Here is a 19,118-nt window from a genome sequence, read left to right on the forward strand (position 1 = left end):
GGCCCCCGTCAGGGCACATGTGGGAGGCAACCAATCGATGTACCTCTCTCACATTGATGTTTCTCCCTCTTTCCCCCTTTCACTCTCTCTGAAAACGCAATGAAAAAAATATCCTCAGATGAGAATTAAAAAAAAAAAGTTAAGTTTTCCCTTTTCCAATGTATTGATAATCAAGTCAGATGATGTACAGCAATTCTGTAACACCAGTAAAGGAAAGAAGAGGAATGACAGATAAATCATATTCTATATATGGAAAAGACAAGAGAGTTAGGATAAATTAAAATTATTAGAAAAACGAAGACAAGCCCATCACTAAGAAACCAGAACTGTAAATGTAGTACATATTCTCAGAATGTGAATGTTTGAAATGGGAAAAGCGTCTAAGTCTTTTGAAGGAAATGAAATATATAATCTGATTTTCTTATTAAGCCTCAATTTTATAGGTATAAATAGCACAGGAGTAACAGTAAGCCATAAAAATAAGAGCATTTGTTAATGGAAGACATATTACAATTTAAAATTTCCATGTTGAAAACTAAAACGGACAAATATCAAAGGAAGTCTTAAAAGATTTTTTAACTCCTCCTTCATATTCTAAAGATTCCAGATTTCAGATGCTTACTTCAAATCGCTGTGTGATTTTTACCTGTTACTGATTTTGATTTACATATTTTGAGATATACAGCAAAAATGGAGAGCACTGAAAGCTAGAAAAATCCTATCTGATCAATATTTTAAGAAAATTAATTAATTCAGAACTTCCTTCTCACTCCCTTACACAATTATAGAAAGCTTAGAAATTATTAAAAAATGAAAGGCCCTGCCTGGGTAACTCGGTTGGAGCATTGTCCCATGCACCAAAAGGTTGCGGGTTCAATTCCCAATCAAGGCACATCCCCAGGCTGTGGGTTTGATTCCTGATCCGGGCACACACAGCAAGCAACAGACCAATGTTTCTCTCTCTCCCTTCCTCGCTCTAAAATCAACAGACATATCCTCAAGTGAAGATTAAAAAAAAAAAGGAAAACTGAGTTTTAGGCTAGATAATAGTATTGTATCACTGTTAATTTCCTGATTTTCATCAGTTGTACTGTGGTTATGTAAGAGAATTTCTTTGTGGTCAGGTAAAGTACTCTAAAACAGTTAAGGAGCAACATGTCTATAAGGCGTAGTTTTCTGAACTGTTAAATAATAACTGTATACATTTACAAAGAGAAAAAGGATAAATACGGTAAAATGTTAATATTTGGGGAACCTGGATAAAAAGTACATAGAATTCTTTGTACTATTCCTGCAACTTTTCCTTGAGTCTAAAATTATATTAAAATAAAAAGTTAAAAGGAAAAGGAAGCTTACCCCTTACAAAGCCTGAGATAAAAATAACTGCATCAAGTCTCTTTAGTTTCATGGTCTTGACATTTACAAGTATTACTAGATAAAGTACAGCTCTTATGTATACCTCACTTAGCAAGAAATTAACACTGAATTGTATCTATAATCCAAGGCAAAGTTGTCACTTTTAAATCATTTTCTTTTACCTCAGGTAGGAAAAAAGAAGGGTGAAGTGGAATGAACAGTTAGAAGACAGACAGATACATGTTAGCTTCTTAGCCTTGATTTTAGAAGACTTTCTATTAAAGAATCAAATCATGGTTGAGTTTTTATGAAGTTAAAAAATTGATAGACATTCTTGCCACTTTTTTCTTTCCACTAAAATAATGGGTATTTAGATTGGATTACATCTGTCAATTCCGTATAGTAAAGTTAGCAAATAATTTTCTTCCCTCTAAGAAGTTGGAAAAAAAAAAAATCTATAGAAACTAGTGCTATGATCCATTAAGTATGAATCATTCACATTTTGGAATAAAGGAAAAAGAAAATAAAAAGGCTACAGTTTATGAATTATTCTAACTTGTACAAAGCTACATCTGGGAAAATATGAGCATAAAAACCAAAATAAACAGAAAATAAGAATGCTAAGAAAATTTATGAATTATCTTTTCATGTGAAACTGTATATTAGTATTAATATGATGGTCTGTCTACATGGATTAATACCATTCAAAGTTTATGATCCATCAATTTAAAAAAGGTTTTTTTTAAATTTCCTTCAGTTTTATCTCTATGGCAGGGATTCAAAGGCAACATTTTCTTACTGAACTCTGTATTCAAGAGGAAAAACTCTGTCTAAATTCACAAAGTGTAAAACAGAATTTATCACTGCCTAATTCATTCCTGAAACATTTTGTTGGAAACTTCTTTATATTTATAAGACACTGATGTTACAAAAACATTAAGTATAAGAAATATTCTAAAAATTTAACTAATGGAGGCTAGGCTAAATCAACAAAATGCATTACTATGTAATGACTAAAATTATGTTTTATTTAAGATGACTATAAAACTAAGGGGAAAAGGAGTTAAAATATGATATTCTTGTTGAAAAAATTAAAAAGGAGATTTACATATAAACACACTTAGGAAAAGGTGGAAAGATATATACCATGCCAAATACTAATCTCTAAGAAATCAGGTGATTTTGACTTATTATGTTTCTATGTATTTCTTACATTGTCTGAATAACAGCATGTGTTATCTTTATGGTTATAATAAGCAAAGTTAGTTCAATTTTTGAAAAAACATACAAATCAAAATTAAAGGGGGCTGGCTCAATAAGAAAGTACAGACCTGGATAATAAAATCATACTGAGACATGAGTGCCTCAAAAGCATGGCTCCCGGGTCCCCCAGCTTCTGATTTAATCACAGCAGTTCTCTTTTATCCCGTTCACATACTATGTTTTCCAATATTCTGTTTGACAACAGGGTAGCTTGCTTTAAAAATAAAAATGGAAAACTCTATACAGAGGAATATTTATTGACATAAAATGATGTTTTTTATAAGCTGTTAGCTAAACAGCCAGATAACAAAACTTTAAGGATATACTATGATCCTATGAAGGAAAACTAATTAAAATTTTGTGAGGATTTTAAATCTTAGTTTAGTTCATCTGATTCTAGTACTTCTTAAACAGGTATGTTTTTAAAATAGAAAACATTGTTTAGAAAACTTTAAAACCTACAGCTAATAAAGACCTGAAGCTGAGGAATATCTTATTTCTTAACCTCAAAAAGGCACAGACCTAATTATATTCTATCAGGAAAAAGGGGGATATTTTAAATTAAAAGCAACATTATATAACATTTTCTAAAGACACCTCCAGCAAGTCAGTCAGTTTATGAATAATACATAAAATAAGTAATGTAACATTAAAATAAACTACTTGATTTTTTTTTTTAAAAAAAGACTTAAACCCTAAAATTCTAATGCCATTGCATCTATTAAAATAGTTAATCATGCAAGAATTCGTACTTTTATACTCAACATGCATGAAATACGTAAGTGATGTTAGAGCTGAACACAGCCCCTGTCCAGCACTAAATGTTTCAAAATACAACAAGCAGTTCACCATATAGTCTCAAATTTCTTAAAGTTACCTAACAGGCAAATCCCCAAAACTCCACTTATTAGCTTCCACAATAAATTAAACCACTGAGAAAATGCTTTACTGAAGGAGACTTACACCATTTTCCATTACATCTGCCATTTTATAAATTAATTTTTTGTCACGAAAGGAATATAAAAAACTATCTATATGGTTTTTGCCTTTGTTATCCACTGTTTTCATCTTGATAGTTAAAAAAGTTAGACTAGCCCTGCCAGCATTCTCAGTGGTTAGAGCCCATGGACCAAAGGGTCTCAGGTTTGATTCCCAGTCAAGGGCACACACCTGGGGTGCAGGTTCAATCCCCAGCCCCAGTCAGGACATGTGCAGGAAGCAACCAATCAATGTGTCTCTCTCCTATCACTGTCTCTCCCAACCTCCCTTCCATTCTCTGAAGAAAAAAAGAAAAAAATCAATGGAAAAACATCCTTAAGTAAGGATTAACAACAAAAAATTAGACTAGCAGGAGTCAATGGCTAGTTCAAAATAAAGTATCCCAAAAATAAGTTTCAAGTTTCTCCATTTAATAGTCACAAATCTGACTATATCTTTCATGTGCCTTTTAAAAGTTTGATTCACAAAATAAAAATGAATTACTTCTTTTAGAGGTGCTTATAGCCAAATTTATACTTTTACAGTATATTAGTCAGGAAACACATTGAAAAATACACCAAAGCAACAAAAGACACTCAGATGCTGACCAAACAAATCCTAGTGCCACCACTACCCTCTCCCTTTGGCCTTCACTCTACTAGACTTACCAAGAAAACACTACCCAGGAGGGATTTTTTTTTTGCTGTTGTTTACTGTTAGATTAAGGCAAAAAAGCAAAACCTGTGGAAAGGGCTTTCCTCACCACTGTTATGTTAGGGTTCCCAGACTCAGAAACGGAGCCTGAGTATGAGCTGGCTATAGCTACAAATCCTATGTAGCAAAAATAAACAAACTTATACTTTCTTCCTTTTTAACAAATTTCTATTATTTTTAATTCCAAGGCCATTATTTCTTACAATCTGGTAAATATTTCAAAGCTTACAAAAAAACAAACAAACAAAAACCCCAAAAAACAAACCTCCTGGAAATCTTCCCTTTTCCTCATCCAATGTTTAAAATGATTTTTCACTTGATCAATAATACATCTTGAATCATATTCAAATAAATTTCAATTATACAACAGACAAATTTTAAAGTTAGTTGCCCCCTTAACGAAAAAAAAAATGCACAAACAAAAAACAGAATTGAAAAATTGTTTTTCAAAGACTGGAATACAAAAATTGTAATAGAATCTGCACTTACTCTTCACCCCTTTCTTCCCCTTTCGTTCCTTCTTGTACTGTTCCTTCAGTTTACTTATTAGTCCCTGGTCTACATCCCAAACCTCAGTAGTTGGGGAGAAGTCATCTTTATCTACATTCAGCATATTATTAAAAGAAAAAAAATCAGCAATTGGCAATGCAAGCTGTTGGCATAAACTCTTATAGCTTTACGTAATCATAATAAAAATGTACTAACAGCATATACTAAAAATACTTTAAAGCTGCAGTCTCAGTTTTGGTATTCACAACTCAAACTCTAAATGCCCATCTCATAAATTTCTAAACATTTAACACTAATAATCGTTAAATGATGTTTCATTTCTATGAATCACAAATTTGAATGTTATTCTTTCAATAACGGATATTCTTTCAATGGACTGACATTAGGAATCTAGTGTTATAAAAAATAGATCACTGCATCTTTACAAAAACATTAATAAAAATTATTCAGCCAGCATCATAAAAGCAAATAAATGAATACATGCGAACTACTCAAAAGGGCAAGCTGGAAAGGTCAGTGCCATTTTACTGATGAAAATATTCATGCATCTTCTGTCACACTGATTCTGCATGCACAGGATAACTAACAATGGAGAGGCACTCTAATCCAATAAATACAGACATATAGTTCCAAAACACAGTGTCTCCAATAATCCCTTCAAGGCATTCAGGAAATGGCCACCTCTGCCCCACCCCACTTACATAATTCAACATCTCATTACCTTCGTCCATTGGTCTACAACTAAGATTAGCAAATAAACCCTCAAATTCTACTTAAGAATTTTTATAGCACAGCCAGTGTGGCTCAGTGGTTCAGCATCGACCTAAGATCCAGGACATTGAGATTCGATTCCTGGTCAGGGCACATGCCTGGGTTGTGGGCTCAATCCCCAGTGAGGGCCGTGCAGGAGGCAGCCGATCAATGACTCTCTCATCATTGACGTTTCTCTCTCTCCTTATCCCTTCCTCCCTTTAAAATCAATAAAGATATAATTTTTTTTTAAAAAAGAATTTTTATAGAGGCGATTTTTTTTTTTTTTATGGTAAGATAAAAGCAGCGACAAGCATGTAGAAGGAAAATATACATTGCTATGTATCTGGCTAAACACAACACATCAGCTATTTTAGCTGAGTATAACAAACTGTTACTTAAGTAAACACTTGTGCCTGGAAAAAAATTATTTTATAGCAAACTAGAGGAATACAGTATTTTTAAAAAAGCAGTATAGTAAGTCTATTAGGACTATTTTAAGTATTAAGAGTTTTCTGCTCTGGCCAGGTGGCTCAGTTGGTTGGAATATTGTCATGTACACCAAAAGGTTGCGGGTTTGATTTCCTGGTCAGAGCACATACCTAGGTTGCAGGTTCAATCCCTAGTATGGGTGCATATGGGAGGCAACCGATCAATTAATCTCCCTTCCTCTATTTACTTTTAAAACAGCCCATGTTATTAGGAAGTTTAACGTCCTGTTACAAAATTAGAACTATGAGTTTACATAACCTTGTTATTAAATAAAAATTACACCAAAATACATAGGCTAAGTCAATCAATAAGACTGACAGAAGAGTGAGAGATTTTAGGGAAAACATACTTGTTAAATTTTTAATAATTTATTATATTCTGGTTCACAATTCTTATAAACTCCCTAGGCCTCAATGACTTAATCTAGAGAGTGGACATATAAAAGCCTTTTTTTCTTTATAGGCTACCATACATAGGAAACTTAAGAAATTCTCATATTTAAATGGCACATAGAAATTAAATTATTTACTGTACCTTGAGTCTTTCCTACTATAATTGTTATCACTTTTTACCTATGAGCTTAGGTAGTCAATATGTAAAAAGCTAAAGCCAAAGATTTAAGTTAATCTTCCAACTTAAATTACTTGAAATTTGGTTGTTCAAGAGGGAAATTTATGTGTAAAATAGTCAAATCTGCAAACTGTAATCTGTTTGTAATATAGCTGTAATTCTCTTTTCATGTACTCTAACAATAACATTTTTTAAAAACTATGCTATATCAGGAATAGGTATCAACTTATACAATTAAGGAAAAAACTGTAATCTAAAGACTTAATCAGCCCTGGCCTGTGTGGCTCAGTGGTTAGAGCATCAGCCTTTGCACTGAAGGGTCTCGGGTTTGATTCCCCATCAAGGGCACATACCTGGGTTGTAGCTTCAATTCCCAGCCCGGGTCAGTGCGAGTGTGGGAGCCAACCAATTGATGTGTCTCTCTCACATCAATGTTTCTCTCTCTCCCTCTCCCCTCCCTGCCACTCTCTCTCAAAATTAATGGAAAAAATATCCTCGGATGAGGATTGGCAAAAATAAATAAATAAAAATAAAGACTTAATCACTTGCACTCATACAAATAAAGTTAACAATTCCTCTTTTTAGAAATATGTTTCTTTAATTTTATTTTTCAATTACAGTTTACATTTGATGTTATTTTGCATTAGTTTTAGGAGTACACCACAGTTCTAGACAATCATATACTCTACAAAGTAATCCATCCCTGATATTTCCAGTACCCACCTGGCACCATACATAGTTATTACAATATTATTAACTATATTCCCTATGCTGCATTTTACACTGCCCTATTTCGTAACTACCAATTTGTACTTCTTAACCCCTTCACCTTTTTCACCCAGTCCCCCTCCCCTCTGGCAACCATCAAGTTAAAAAATTTTATTTTTAAGTGACTACTTCAAACAAGATGATAAGACACATTTTTAGTAAGTATTTTTAAATCTCATAGAAACAAACAAACAGAAATGTTATACACTTTATACAGGAAATGAGACAGGACAGAAAAATTTAATAAGATAGCCAAACAGTTCTTCTAAAAGATCTATGTAGAAAAAATAAAGCTATAAATGGTTCTAATAAGAATGGCAAAATGCTGCAGAGTGAAAAAGCAAAGAAATAAAAAAGGATAAGCTAAAGGACAAAAATATATATATATATTACTTGCAAGACAACTCAAGTCTAGAAAACAAAGGTAAACTTAGGCAATGCAAAGAACAGACTGGTGAATGTATGTGTGTACAAACAACATCCTGAAACTTTGCCTGGTAAGTAATAGCTGATTTCATATTGCTTATAAGAAATAGTTAAGAGCAAAAGGGAAGAGCCAGCATAATCTTCTACATATTAATTCTGTTTCTAAAAAATCTACAGAGGGGAAAAATACCAAAAAATGAGGTTGAAGCAGATATGGCAACTTTTTTGTTTAAACAAACACAAACACACACAAATATGCACAAATTGACCCTTAACAACTCAAAAACCACAAAAACATATATTTCTATGATGGTAATCTACCAAAGTAGAGGAATTATATAAATCTACTTAATGTAGCATAAATTTTTAACTAATATTACTTTATGCAAATATTCAGTACTTTACCCATTATATTTAAATACAAACATTAGCAAGATGGTAGATCCAAGATGGCAGCAAGTAGGTAGAAGATACACTCATCTGCTCCCAGGACCAAACAGGAATTAGGACTAAAATATAGAGAAATTAACCTGAATAACCAACTGAAGACTAGCTGAAAAGAAGTCTTACAACCAAGGATTTACAGAAGCAGCCACATCAAAAATGGTAGAAAGGGCAGACAGGAGAAAAGGACTGGCCCCACTCCCATGGGCGGCGGCTGAGATTCTAGAGGGATATTCTGCATAATTATCTTAGCTGCAAAAGGTCCCCCTGAGTAGAGTGGGCTCTCAACCTCAAGCCAAGCTCCCCAGCCCAGAGCCCAGAGCACCAGAGCCAGGAAGAGGAACCCATATAAACATCTGACTGTGAAAATCTGCAGGGATTCTGTCCACCAGGGAGAGAGAGGAGTCTGTTAAGAGGAACAGGAGCCCTCTTAAAAGGCCAATGCACAAAATCACATTCGCAACCACTCGCCCTGGGCTCTGTCGGAGTGAGGGAAAACCAGAATAGAGTTGCATAAGAAGAGACTGTGATTTGTCATTCTAGGGAAGAGAGGTGAAGGGACAGCTGCCAGGATCTCAGTGCTGAGTTATTCTCTCACACTGCAGATACCATCTTTCTTGGGTGGTGCATTCTCCTACTTATGATACCAGCCTGGGGGAATTCAATAGCCTCATACTCTAGATGCTCTGTTGCTCCACCCTGCAGAGCTTGTGCCCTGCAGAGGTGTGAGGTGTCAGCTGCCTGGGCTGGGGTGTAGAGGTCTGGGAAGTGTCACTGAGTGAGGAGTATGACTTTGGGATTAGGGCCATTCCTCCCACTTTCCTGCGAACCTGACTGATGCCTCCCCTTCACTAGATATCCACTAGCCCCCTTTTCCAGGGTCCTGGCAACCCCACCCCCTGGACTCCTGGTTGGTCTGCCCTGCCAAGGTCTGGGCAGAATCCAGGATACACTGAATTGTGTGGCTCTGGGGCGAGAGGTACTATCCCCCATTGCCCCAAAGCTGACCAGCACCAACCTCACAGGAGATCCACGAGCCCCATCCTCCTGACTCCTGGCAACCCTCCCTGCTGAGATCAGGATCCTGATAGAATCTGGGACAAACTGAGTTGTGTGTCTATAGGACAGAGGCCATTTTTCCCTTGCACTCAGGACCGGTACAGAGCTTTCCCTTTACACAGCCAAATCTTGTTCTGTGTGGGCCTGATAAACTCTGCTAGCCTCACTCTGATGACTCCCTGAGACACTGCCCCACCACTAAGCAGGAGGCAACAAGACTTGGTATACCCTGGAACATTTGCTCAGTGGCCTCAAAGCCAGAACTGGTACCGAGTTTGAAGCTGTATCAAACTGGTGAACATCACTCAACCCCACACGGTGACTCACTGAGAACTACTTCATGCAACTTGAGTACTGCCAGAGGCTCTTTCAGTGACTGAGACAAACAGGCAGCTGGCGGGAAAAGGTAGGCAGAGGCGGATCATGGGGTGCCTTGGGACTTTAGCTGACCTGTCCCTGTGCCTGGTGCTAGTAAAAGCAGTCTTGCTGCAGTTTGGTCCTTCCCATGCACACCCATGCCTAGCAGAGGCAGCCACAAACTGTGGATGACTTTTTAACTCCAAACAGGTTGCCCAGGACCAGTCACCGGCAATGCCTGCCACTGGCCTGCACCAGAGTCTCTCCCAAGAGGCCCCAGAACTAACACACCCAGTGGCCAGGTTCGGACAACATCAGAGTAGGATCTAATTAGCTTCAAAAGCGGCATATCCAAAGGAGATCTTGGGAGGCACGAAATCCTGCTGAGGAGAATTCAGCTTTGTGTGGTCAGCACCTGCACAGCAGCTCAAACACTGTGGTCAGAGTTGATCTTCAGAATAAATCAGCTTGAGGGTTGACCCCATGCACAAATGGGCAAAAACAAGACTCAATTACAACAGGAGGGCCTACATAACCCACAAAAGGGACATAGTTGGAGCACCCAACTCAGGCGATCAAGAAGACTGTACCACTGGGTCCCATAGGACACCTACTACGTAAGGCCACCCTACCAAGAATGGGAGACAGAGCAGATCAACCTAATACATAAAAACAAACACAAAGAGGGAGACAAAAATGGGGAAGCAAAGAAACATGCCCCAAATGAAAGAACAGAAGTCTCCAGAAAAAGAGCTAAGTGAAATAGAGGCAAACAATTTCTCAGATATAAAGTTCAAATAAAATGGTTATAAGGATGCTCAAGATACTTAGTGAGAACTACAACAGCATGAAAAAGGACACAGAAATCATAAAACAGAACCAGTCAGAAATGAAGAACACACCAGAAGGAAAAAACAGTACGGTGGATAAAGCAAAGGATAGAATCAGCAATTTGGAAGACAAGGTAACAGAAAACTACCAATCAGAGCAGCAAAAAGAAAAAAAAATTAAATGAGAATAAAAAATTTTAAATGAGGATAGTTTAAGGGACCTTTGGGACAACATGAAGTATAACAACATCCACATCATAGAAATACCAGAAGGAGAAGAGAAACAACAAGGGATCAAGAACCCATTTAAAGAAATAACAACAGAAATCTCCCTAACCTGGTGAAGGAAAACGACGCACAAAGTCCAGGAAGCAAAAAGTCCCAAACAAGATAAACCAAAAGAGGCCCACACCAAGACACATCATAATTAAAATGGCAAAGGTAAAAGACAAAGAACCTTAAAAGTAGCAAGAGAAAAACAGTTAGCTACCTACAAGAGAACTCTCATTTGACTGTCAGCTGATTTCTCAACAGAAACATTTCAGGCCAGAAGGCATTGGCATGAAATATTCAAAGTAATGAAAAGCAAGGACCTGCAATCAAGACAACTTTACCCAGTAAGGCTGTCATTTAAAATTTAAGGAGGAAAAAAAGAGTTTCCCAGACAAGAAAAAGCTAAAGGAATTTGGTACCACCAAAGAAGTATTACAAAAAATGTTAAAGGGTCTTCTTGAAGAGGGGGAGGAGGGAAGATAGTTATAAAACAGCAATAAATATGTACTTATTGCCCTGGCCAGTTTGGCTTAGTGGTTAGAGTGTTGGCCTGCAGACCAAAGGGTCATGGGTTTGATTCCTAGTCAGGAGCAAGTATCTGGGTTGCAGGCTCAATCCCTGGCCCTGGTCGGGGCATGTGAAGGCAAATGATCGATGTGTCTCTCTCACATCTACGTCTCTGTCTCTCTCTCTGTACCTATCAATAAACACTTTGAATGTAAATGGATTAAATGTTTCAATCAAAAGACATAGAGTAGCTGATTGGATAAGAAAATAAGACCCATATATACTGTCTACAAGAGATCCGCCTCAGAATGAAAGATACACACACACTAAAAAGGATGGAAAAAGACATTTCATGCAAATTAAAAGGCAAAAAAAAAGCTAGGGTAGCAATACTTATATCTGACAAAATAGACTTTAAAATAAAGGCTATATAGTAAAAGACAAAGAAGGATACTACATAATGATAATGGAGAAATCCAACAAGAGGATGTAACCCTTGTAAACATTTATGCACCCAACACAGGAGAACCTAAATATACAAAGCAAATCCTGATGGACATAAAGGGAGAGACTGACAGTAATACAGTCACAGTCCTTAACACCCAATTGACATCAATGGATAGATCTTCCAGACAGAATATCAACAAGAAAACAGGGACCTTAAATAACACATTAGATCAGATGGATTTAATTGATCTCTTTAGAGCATTTCACCCCAACACAGCATTCTTTTCAATTGCATATGGAACATTTTCTAAGATAGACACATGGGATGACACAAAACAAGTCTCAATAAATTCAAGGCTCAAATCATATCATGCATCTTCTCTGACCATAATGGTATAAAACTAGAAATCAATCACAAGAAAAAAACCAAAAACACAAAAAGCATAGAGGCTAAATAACATTACTTAACAATGAATGGGTTAACAAGGAGATCAAGGAAGAAATCAAAAGATATTTTGAAATAGCTCTGGCTGGTGTGCCTCCACAGTTAGAACGTCGGCTCTCACACCAATAGGTCATGGATTCAATTCCATGGATTCAATTCAATAAAGGGGACGTACCTGGGTTGCAGGTTCAATCCCCAGCCCCAGCGGGGCTTGTGCGAGAGGCAACCAATCAATGCGTCTTTCTCACATCAATATTTTTTTCTTTTTCTCTCTTGTTTCTCTCCCTCCTTTCCACTCTTTCTGAAAAGCAATGGAGAAAATATCCTCAGGAGAGGATTAACAACAAAAAGATATTTGAAACGAAAATGAGAACACAAATACCCAAGTTCTATGAGACACAGTGAAAGCAGTCCTAAGAGGGAAATTCATAGCATTACAAGGCTACCTCAAAAAAAACCCCCCAAAATCCGAAATAATGTAACTTTACACTTAAAGGAACTAGAAAAAGAACAAAGCCCAAAATGAGAAGAAAATAATAAGGTCAGAGCAGAAATAAGCAAAATAGTCTTAAAAAAACAATACAAAAAATCAATGAAACCAAAAGCTGGTTCTTTGAAAAGATAAACAAGAATGACAAACCTTTAACCAGGCTCATCAAAAAAAAAAAAAAAAAAGAAAAAAAAAAAGGAGAACCCAAATAAAATTAGAAATGAAAGAGAAATAACTGACATCAAAGAAATACAAAGGATTGTAAGAAAATATTACAAACAACTGTATGTCAATGAATTGGACAATCTGAAAGAAATGGGACAAATTCCTAGAAATATACAATCCTCCATACTGAATCAGGAAGAATCAGAAAACCTGAATAGACAGAATATCCAGAAATCAGTTGTACTTTTAGACACCAATAAACTATCAGAAAGAGAAACTAAGAAAACAATCCCATTTACAATTGCATTTAAAAAACAAACCTAGAAATAATATTTCTTTTATTAGTCAGAGGGATTTGACTTTAAGTAACAGAAACTCACTTACATACAATTAAATAAAGTGTAACTTGTTAAAAGAATCTGCTGTATTTGAAGGAAGACGTGAGCAAGCAAGTTTCAGGAGCAACAAGCATCAGGGAAACTCTAGGATTTAACTACCATTTTCAGCTGCCTTTCTTGCCACCATTACATTGCTTTTCTCCTGATTCTGTTTTGTTGACATTTGGTTCAGTCTTGGGAGAAATCTGTGTCCTGGCAATGATTATAACTAGGAATAAATTTAACCAAGGAAGTAAAAGACCTGTACTCAAGAAACTGTAAGACACTAAAGAAACTAAAAACATACAAATAAGTGGAAGCACATACCATGTTCATGAATTAACATCATTAAAATGTTCATACTACCCAAAACAATCTACACAATCAACACAATTCCTATCAAGATACCAATGGAGTATTTCACAACACTGGAACAAATATTCCAATAATTTATATGCAAGCACAAAAGAGCCCGAATAGCCATAGCAATCTTGAGAAAGAACAAAGTTGGAAGAATCATGTTACCTGATATCAAACTGTATTACAAGGTCACAGCAATCAAAATGGCATGGTACTGGCATAAAAACAGACATATAGATCAATGAAACACAATAGAGATCCCAGAAATAAACCCACACCTTTATTGCCAATTACTATTTGACAAAGGAGGCAAAAAAATACAATGGGCTAAAGATAATCTATTCAATAAGTGGTGTTGGAAAAATTGGACAGATGCATGCATCCATGCAAAAAAAACCCCCAAAAACTGCAACTAGACTACCTTCTTACACTATACCCCCCAAAAATCAAAATGGATTAAAGACTTAAATGTTAGACTCAAAACCATAAAAATCCTAGAAAAAAAACATAGGCAGCAAAATCGGATATTTCTCATAGCAATATTTTTTTTCTGATATATCTCCCCAGGCAAGGGAAATAAGAAAAAATAAATAAATGGGCCTACATTAAACACAGCAAAGGAAACCATCAACAAAATGAAAAGACAACCCACTGAATGGGAGAACATATTCACCAATGATACATCTGATAAGAGGTTAATATCCAAAATTTATAAAGAACTTATATAACTCTACACCAAAACAATAAGCAATCCAATTAAAAAATGGGCAAAGGACCTGAATAGACACTTCTCCAAACAGGGTATATAAATGGCCAAAAGACATATGAAAAGATGCTCAACATTATTAGTCATCAGAGAAATGCAAATTAAAACCACAATGAGGTATCACCTCATACCTGTCAGAATGGCTATCATCAATAAATCAACAAACAAGTGTTGGTGAAGATGTGGAGAAAAGAGAACCCTTGTGCACTGTTGGTGGGAATGCAGATTGGTACAGCCACTGTGGAAAGTAGTTAACTCAAAAAGTTTAAAATGGAATTGCCCTAATGACCCAGTAATTTCACTTTTGGGAATACATCTGAAAAAACCCAAAACACTAATTCAAAAGAATATATTCGCCCCTATGTTCATTGCACAACTATTTACAATAGCCAAGATTTGGAAGCAGCCCAAGTGCCCATCAGTTGATGAGTGTATAAAAAGCTGTGGTACATTTACACAACGGAATACTACTCGGCCATAAAAAAAGAGGAAATCTTACCTTTTGTGACAGCATGGATGGATCTGGAGAGTACTATGCTAATTAAAATAAGTGTCAGAGAAAGGCAAGTACCATATGATTTCACTTATATGTCAAATCTAATGAACAAAATAAACTAACAAAATAGAAAAAGACTCAGAGATACGGAGAATAGAGTGGCAGCTGTCAGATAGGAGTCGGGTTGAGGAGCTGGGTGAAAAGGTGAAGAGATTAAGAAAAAAAAATTGCAGACACAGACAACAATACAGTGATTACCAGAGGGAAAGGGGAGTGGGGTGGAGGGAGGTAAGAGGGTTAAAGGTGTTTAAGTAGTGATAAAAGGACTTAACTTGGGGTGGTGAACACATAATACAATATATAGATGGCGCATTGTAGAACTGTATAGCTGAAACCTATATAATTTTATTAACCAATGCCACTGCAATAAATTCAATTAAAAAAAATAACTAAATGCAACGTTAAGTATTAGTTGCATTTATAGTCCTGTATCTTTTGAGAGACCATAGTTTAATAGTGTAGAAGAAAACTAAACGTCCTTAAAATGTCTAGTCTTCATGAGAGACAGAGCAAAATTAGAAGTGCTCTCTAATATTTTTGATTATAAGAAGAGCTAAAAACCACTAAAATTAAACTCAGACTACTTAACATAGATGACAAAACAAGCATTATTTAAAAGCTTTCCAAAAAGCAATGGTTCATAGGATAAAAGGGTTCAAAACTAGAGCTATCTGAGCAGATTGATAGTATCAAAATAAAAAATAACATAGAGCCCTAGCCAGTTTGGCTCAGTGGTTGGAGCATCAGCCCACAGACTGAAGGGTCTCGAGTTTGATTCTGGTCAAACGCACATACTTTGGTACTTTGGTTGAGGCTCAATCCCTGGCCTCAGTCAGGGCACATGTAGGAGGCAACCAATCAATGTGTCTCTCTCACATCTATGTTTCTCTCTCTCTCCTTTCCTCTCTCTCTGAAAAGCAATGGGAAAAATATCCTTGAGGAAGGATTAAAAATAAATAACATAGATTACCCGCAGTAGGTAAGTATGGGATATATTTTATTTGGACAGAGTATTTTTAATGAAATTATCTGTGCCCTTTACCCAAAACCTTAATCTTGAAAATGACAACTTCCATTTATAAGTAAATTTAAATTTTAAGTAAATGAATTAAATATCAGGGAGAGTTTGTACATCTATACTCCTTGTTTTGGAAAAACTGAATACAACACTTATTGAGTAGAAATGATAAACTCAGAAACAATGCATAGATCCTATGACAGTTTTCAGTTCTTAAGGAAATGACTTGAATGATTTTGTCCTAAAAAAGTCTTTTTCCTTATCAAGAACTTAAAAATGCTTTAAAGATGTTTCAGTATCTTCTAGAAGGAAGAGACTATGTCAGTTATTTCCATTTACACAGATTCAGGTCACTCTCAAATATTACTAGTAAAAGTAAATATATTGACAGTTGTCATCCACTAATTAGGTCCTCTCTTGACTCTTTGCTCTATAGTCAAAATTCTCTGGACAGAACCACCAATCAATTGCATATGATACGGTACTTTTATTAAAGAAATAATGCTATTTTATACAAATTAAAACTCCTGAAAATTTTGTATATTCTTTTGACTGACATTTAAACTTCCAGAAGTTTTAGGCAAAAGAAACAGGAATGGATATGTGTCAAGATTTAGCTATACATATGTTCAAAAACTGCTTTGATTATTTTTTTAAATGAAAATAATCTACGTGTATATCAGCAGAGCCCTCGTTAAATAAATAAAGGAATATGTCAGAATACTAGGCAGCTATTACAAAAATGGTGCTGCAGAAGAACGATGCGTTAAGTGAAAAATGTGGGCTATAAATCGGCACACAGCAAAATCCTTTGTTAAATACACATATATTTATACATAAATGTTAACCATGGTTCTCTCTACATAGTAGCATTATAGGTAATTTTTAATTTTCTTCTTCACATGTAGTTGTGGCTTCTAACCTTCTAAAACATACATAAATTTAAAAATAATTATATGTTTATAGAAGTTAAATATACTTGCATAATTATAAAATAAACCAGAAAAACATTAATAGTTAGAAATTATTGGGAAAAAAGGTATTTCTAACACTGAATGGGTTGCACAAAGAAGCTAAAAGAAAACACTAGATACTTTTACTGTTTCTCCCGAGCACAGCTCATTCTTAAGAGTAAACTTCTAGCCCTGCCCAGTGTGGCTCAGTTGATTGAGTGTTGTCCCATGCACCAAAAGGTCGCTGGTTTGATTCCCAGTGAGGGCACATGCCAGGGCTCTGGACTCAATCCCCAGTAGGGGGTATGCAAGAGGTGGCCAACAGATTTTTTTCTCTCTCTCCCTCTTCCTTCCTCTCTCTCTAAAATCAATAAAAACATTTTAAAATAGTAATAAATTTCTAGGATATAGTCATTTTAAAATAAGTACAAAAATGTATATTCCAGTCTAGAAATTATTTGTGGAGTTTTTTCATATTTTCAATGAATGTGCCTCTTCTCTTTCCACTTAAGAAAGAAGCGAAGGTCTGAAAACAATACTCGAGGATTACAAATAATGGGAAAGCTGGTAACAAAATTCAGATCTTTTAAGTACTAGATTTGTATTAAAATACTCAATAAATCTATTACTTCAGTCTTGTCTCTCCTGCTGTTAGCAATATTCAGTTTCAACACATAAATAATGCATTTTGAAACTCCAAGTGTGTTTCCTATCACCACACAAGTGTTTAAAAATCCAGTGATAATTCCTTTCTAGTAACTAAGCAAATTTTGATTTTCAGGTGAAATATGTTAAGGTACTTAGTAGCCTTCCCTAATAAAGCCCTGTAAACACAATTTGAATTCTACCTATGAGATAATATGCTAACACTGAAAGATGATTAAATGAACATATTTAATAGGAACAACATACTGGACCTCAGCTATCATCGTAAAATATTTTTTACTTTTATTTTACTTGCTAATGGGGTTTTTAAACCTACATAAACAAAACTGAGTTTTCTCCCTTTTAGTTATAACTAAGTTATTATGAGCATTATGTATCACTTGCAAAGGCTAGGCCCTGGTATTTTCACACTGAATATTATATGTAATAAAGTTTAATACTTAACTTGTTCAATATAGAGATATAATTCAAGATTAGTAGCTGTATTACTTCCTAGCAGTAAGTCAGATAACACCATATAGGCATACTGAAAGAGTTAAGTCTTCCTGAAACCTATACATTACCAAATTAATTAATGGGAATTTTAAAAACTGTATATAAACGCTTACTTTTTAAAATCTGCTTAGAGAAAACAAAATGTATTTCTAAATTGACTAAATGTTTCAAATTTAAATCAAAACAAATTTCCAAATCAAAATCCACCAAAAGCCATATATGAAACAGTTCAGTCACCCAAACTAAATAAACTAGTGCAAATTATTCAATACCACTTCCTCTTGCTTTCAGTGTAACTGCCACCATACATTCAGATACACACATTCCACATATAATACTTAATAATAATATATCTTTAAGGGTTAGAATTTCTCCCACCCTCATAATTCTTTATCACCTTACCCCATTCTGTGCCATCCCCGGAACTCCGTGCTTCTCCAGCTCCTTCACCATCTTCAGCAGTCACTAAAAAATCAAATTCTTTCAGTGCTTCCTCAGTATCAGGATCATCAGTTAGGTCAGCAGCTAAACCTTCATTACCTATCTGTAAATAAAACATAAGCCAAGAATTACTTTTATCCTAAATTTTAAAGGGGTCCTTTATGTTTTCACACAATTATCTTTACATTTGCACTCCCATTTTTAAAGTACTTAGGTACAAAATTTTAGATTTTCCATGTAGTTCACCAATCCCAAAGTACACTCTAGATAAATGGTTTTCAACAGTGCTATGTGAAGACCAGTGTAAAATGTGATGCCAAGTAATGTGGTAGTAAGAATGATAAGACTGTTAATGACTGAGTATAGTTAACCTCTTTAATTATAATATATTCAGTCCCCCTTTTAAAGACCTAGTCACTCAATTACACTGAAATTTATGCTGACTTGACCTCACTTACCTTGAACTACATATGTAGTCTATAACTTACAGGTATGGCACAGCTAATAAGAATATTAACTAATGAAGTCACAATAGCTGTGGTAATCATAACAGTGTTTTACCTTCCAGAACAAAAACAAACAAACAAAACAAAACAAAAAAGGGTAATTCACAAATGCATCACCCAAACGATTTTTGCTTCT

At 35.3% G+C, this 19,118-nt stretch overlaps 1 protein-coding gene across 3 annotated transcripts in view; it reads right to left on the reverse strand.

The window, feature by feature from the left end:
• STRN3 (striatin 3) overlaps positions 1-19,118 on the reverse strand; it is a 95,532-nt gene that overhangs the window by 26,977 nt on the left and 49,437 nt on the right. For 2 of the 3 annotated variants that reach the window (XM_087823298.1, XM_016209508.2), the window contains exons 7-8: positions 18,438-18,579; positions 4,801-4,911 (exon numbers count right to left, since the gene is read on the reverse strand). In XM_087823298.1, coding sequence (XP_087679424.1) covers positions 4,801-4,911; positions 18,438-18,579 — 253 coding nt within the window. The remainder of the gene's footprint in view (positions 1-4,800; positions 4,912-18,437; positions 18,580-19,118) is intronic. The other variant, XM_087823299.1, reaches the window with a different exon arrangement.

Source organism: Miniopterus natalensis, chromosome 1 (genome assembly GCF_054644295.1).
Source record: "Miniopterus natalensis isolate mMinNat1 chromosome 1, mMinNat1.hap1, whole genome shotgun sequence".
Lineage (NCBI taxonomy): Eukaryota > Metazoa > Chordata > Mammalia > Chiroptera > Miniopteridae > Miniopterus > Miniopterus natalensis.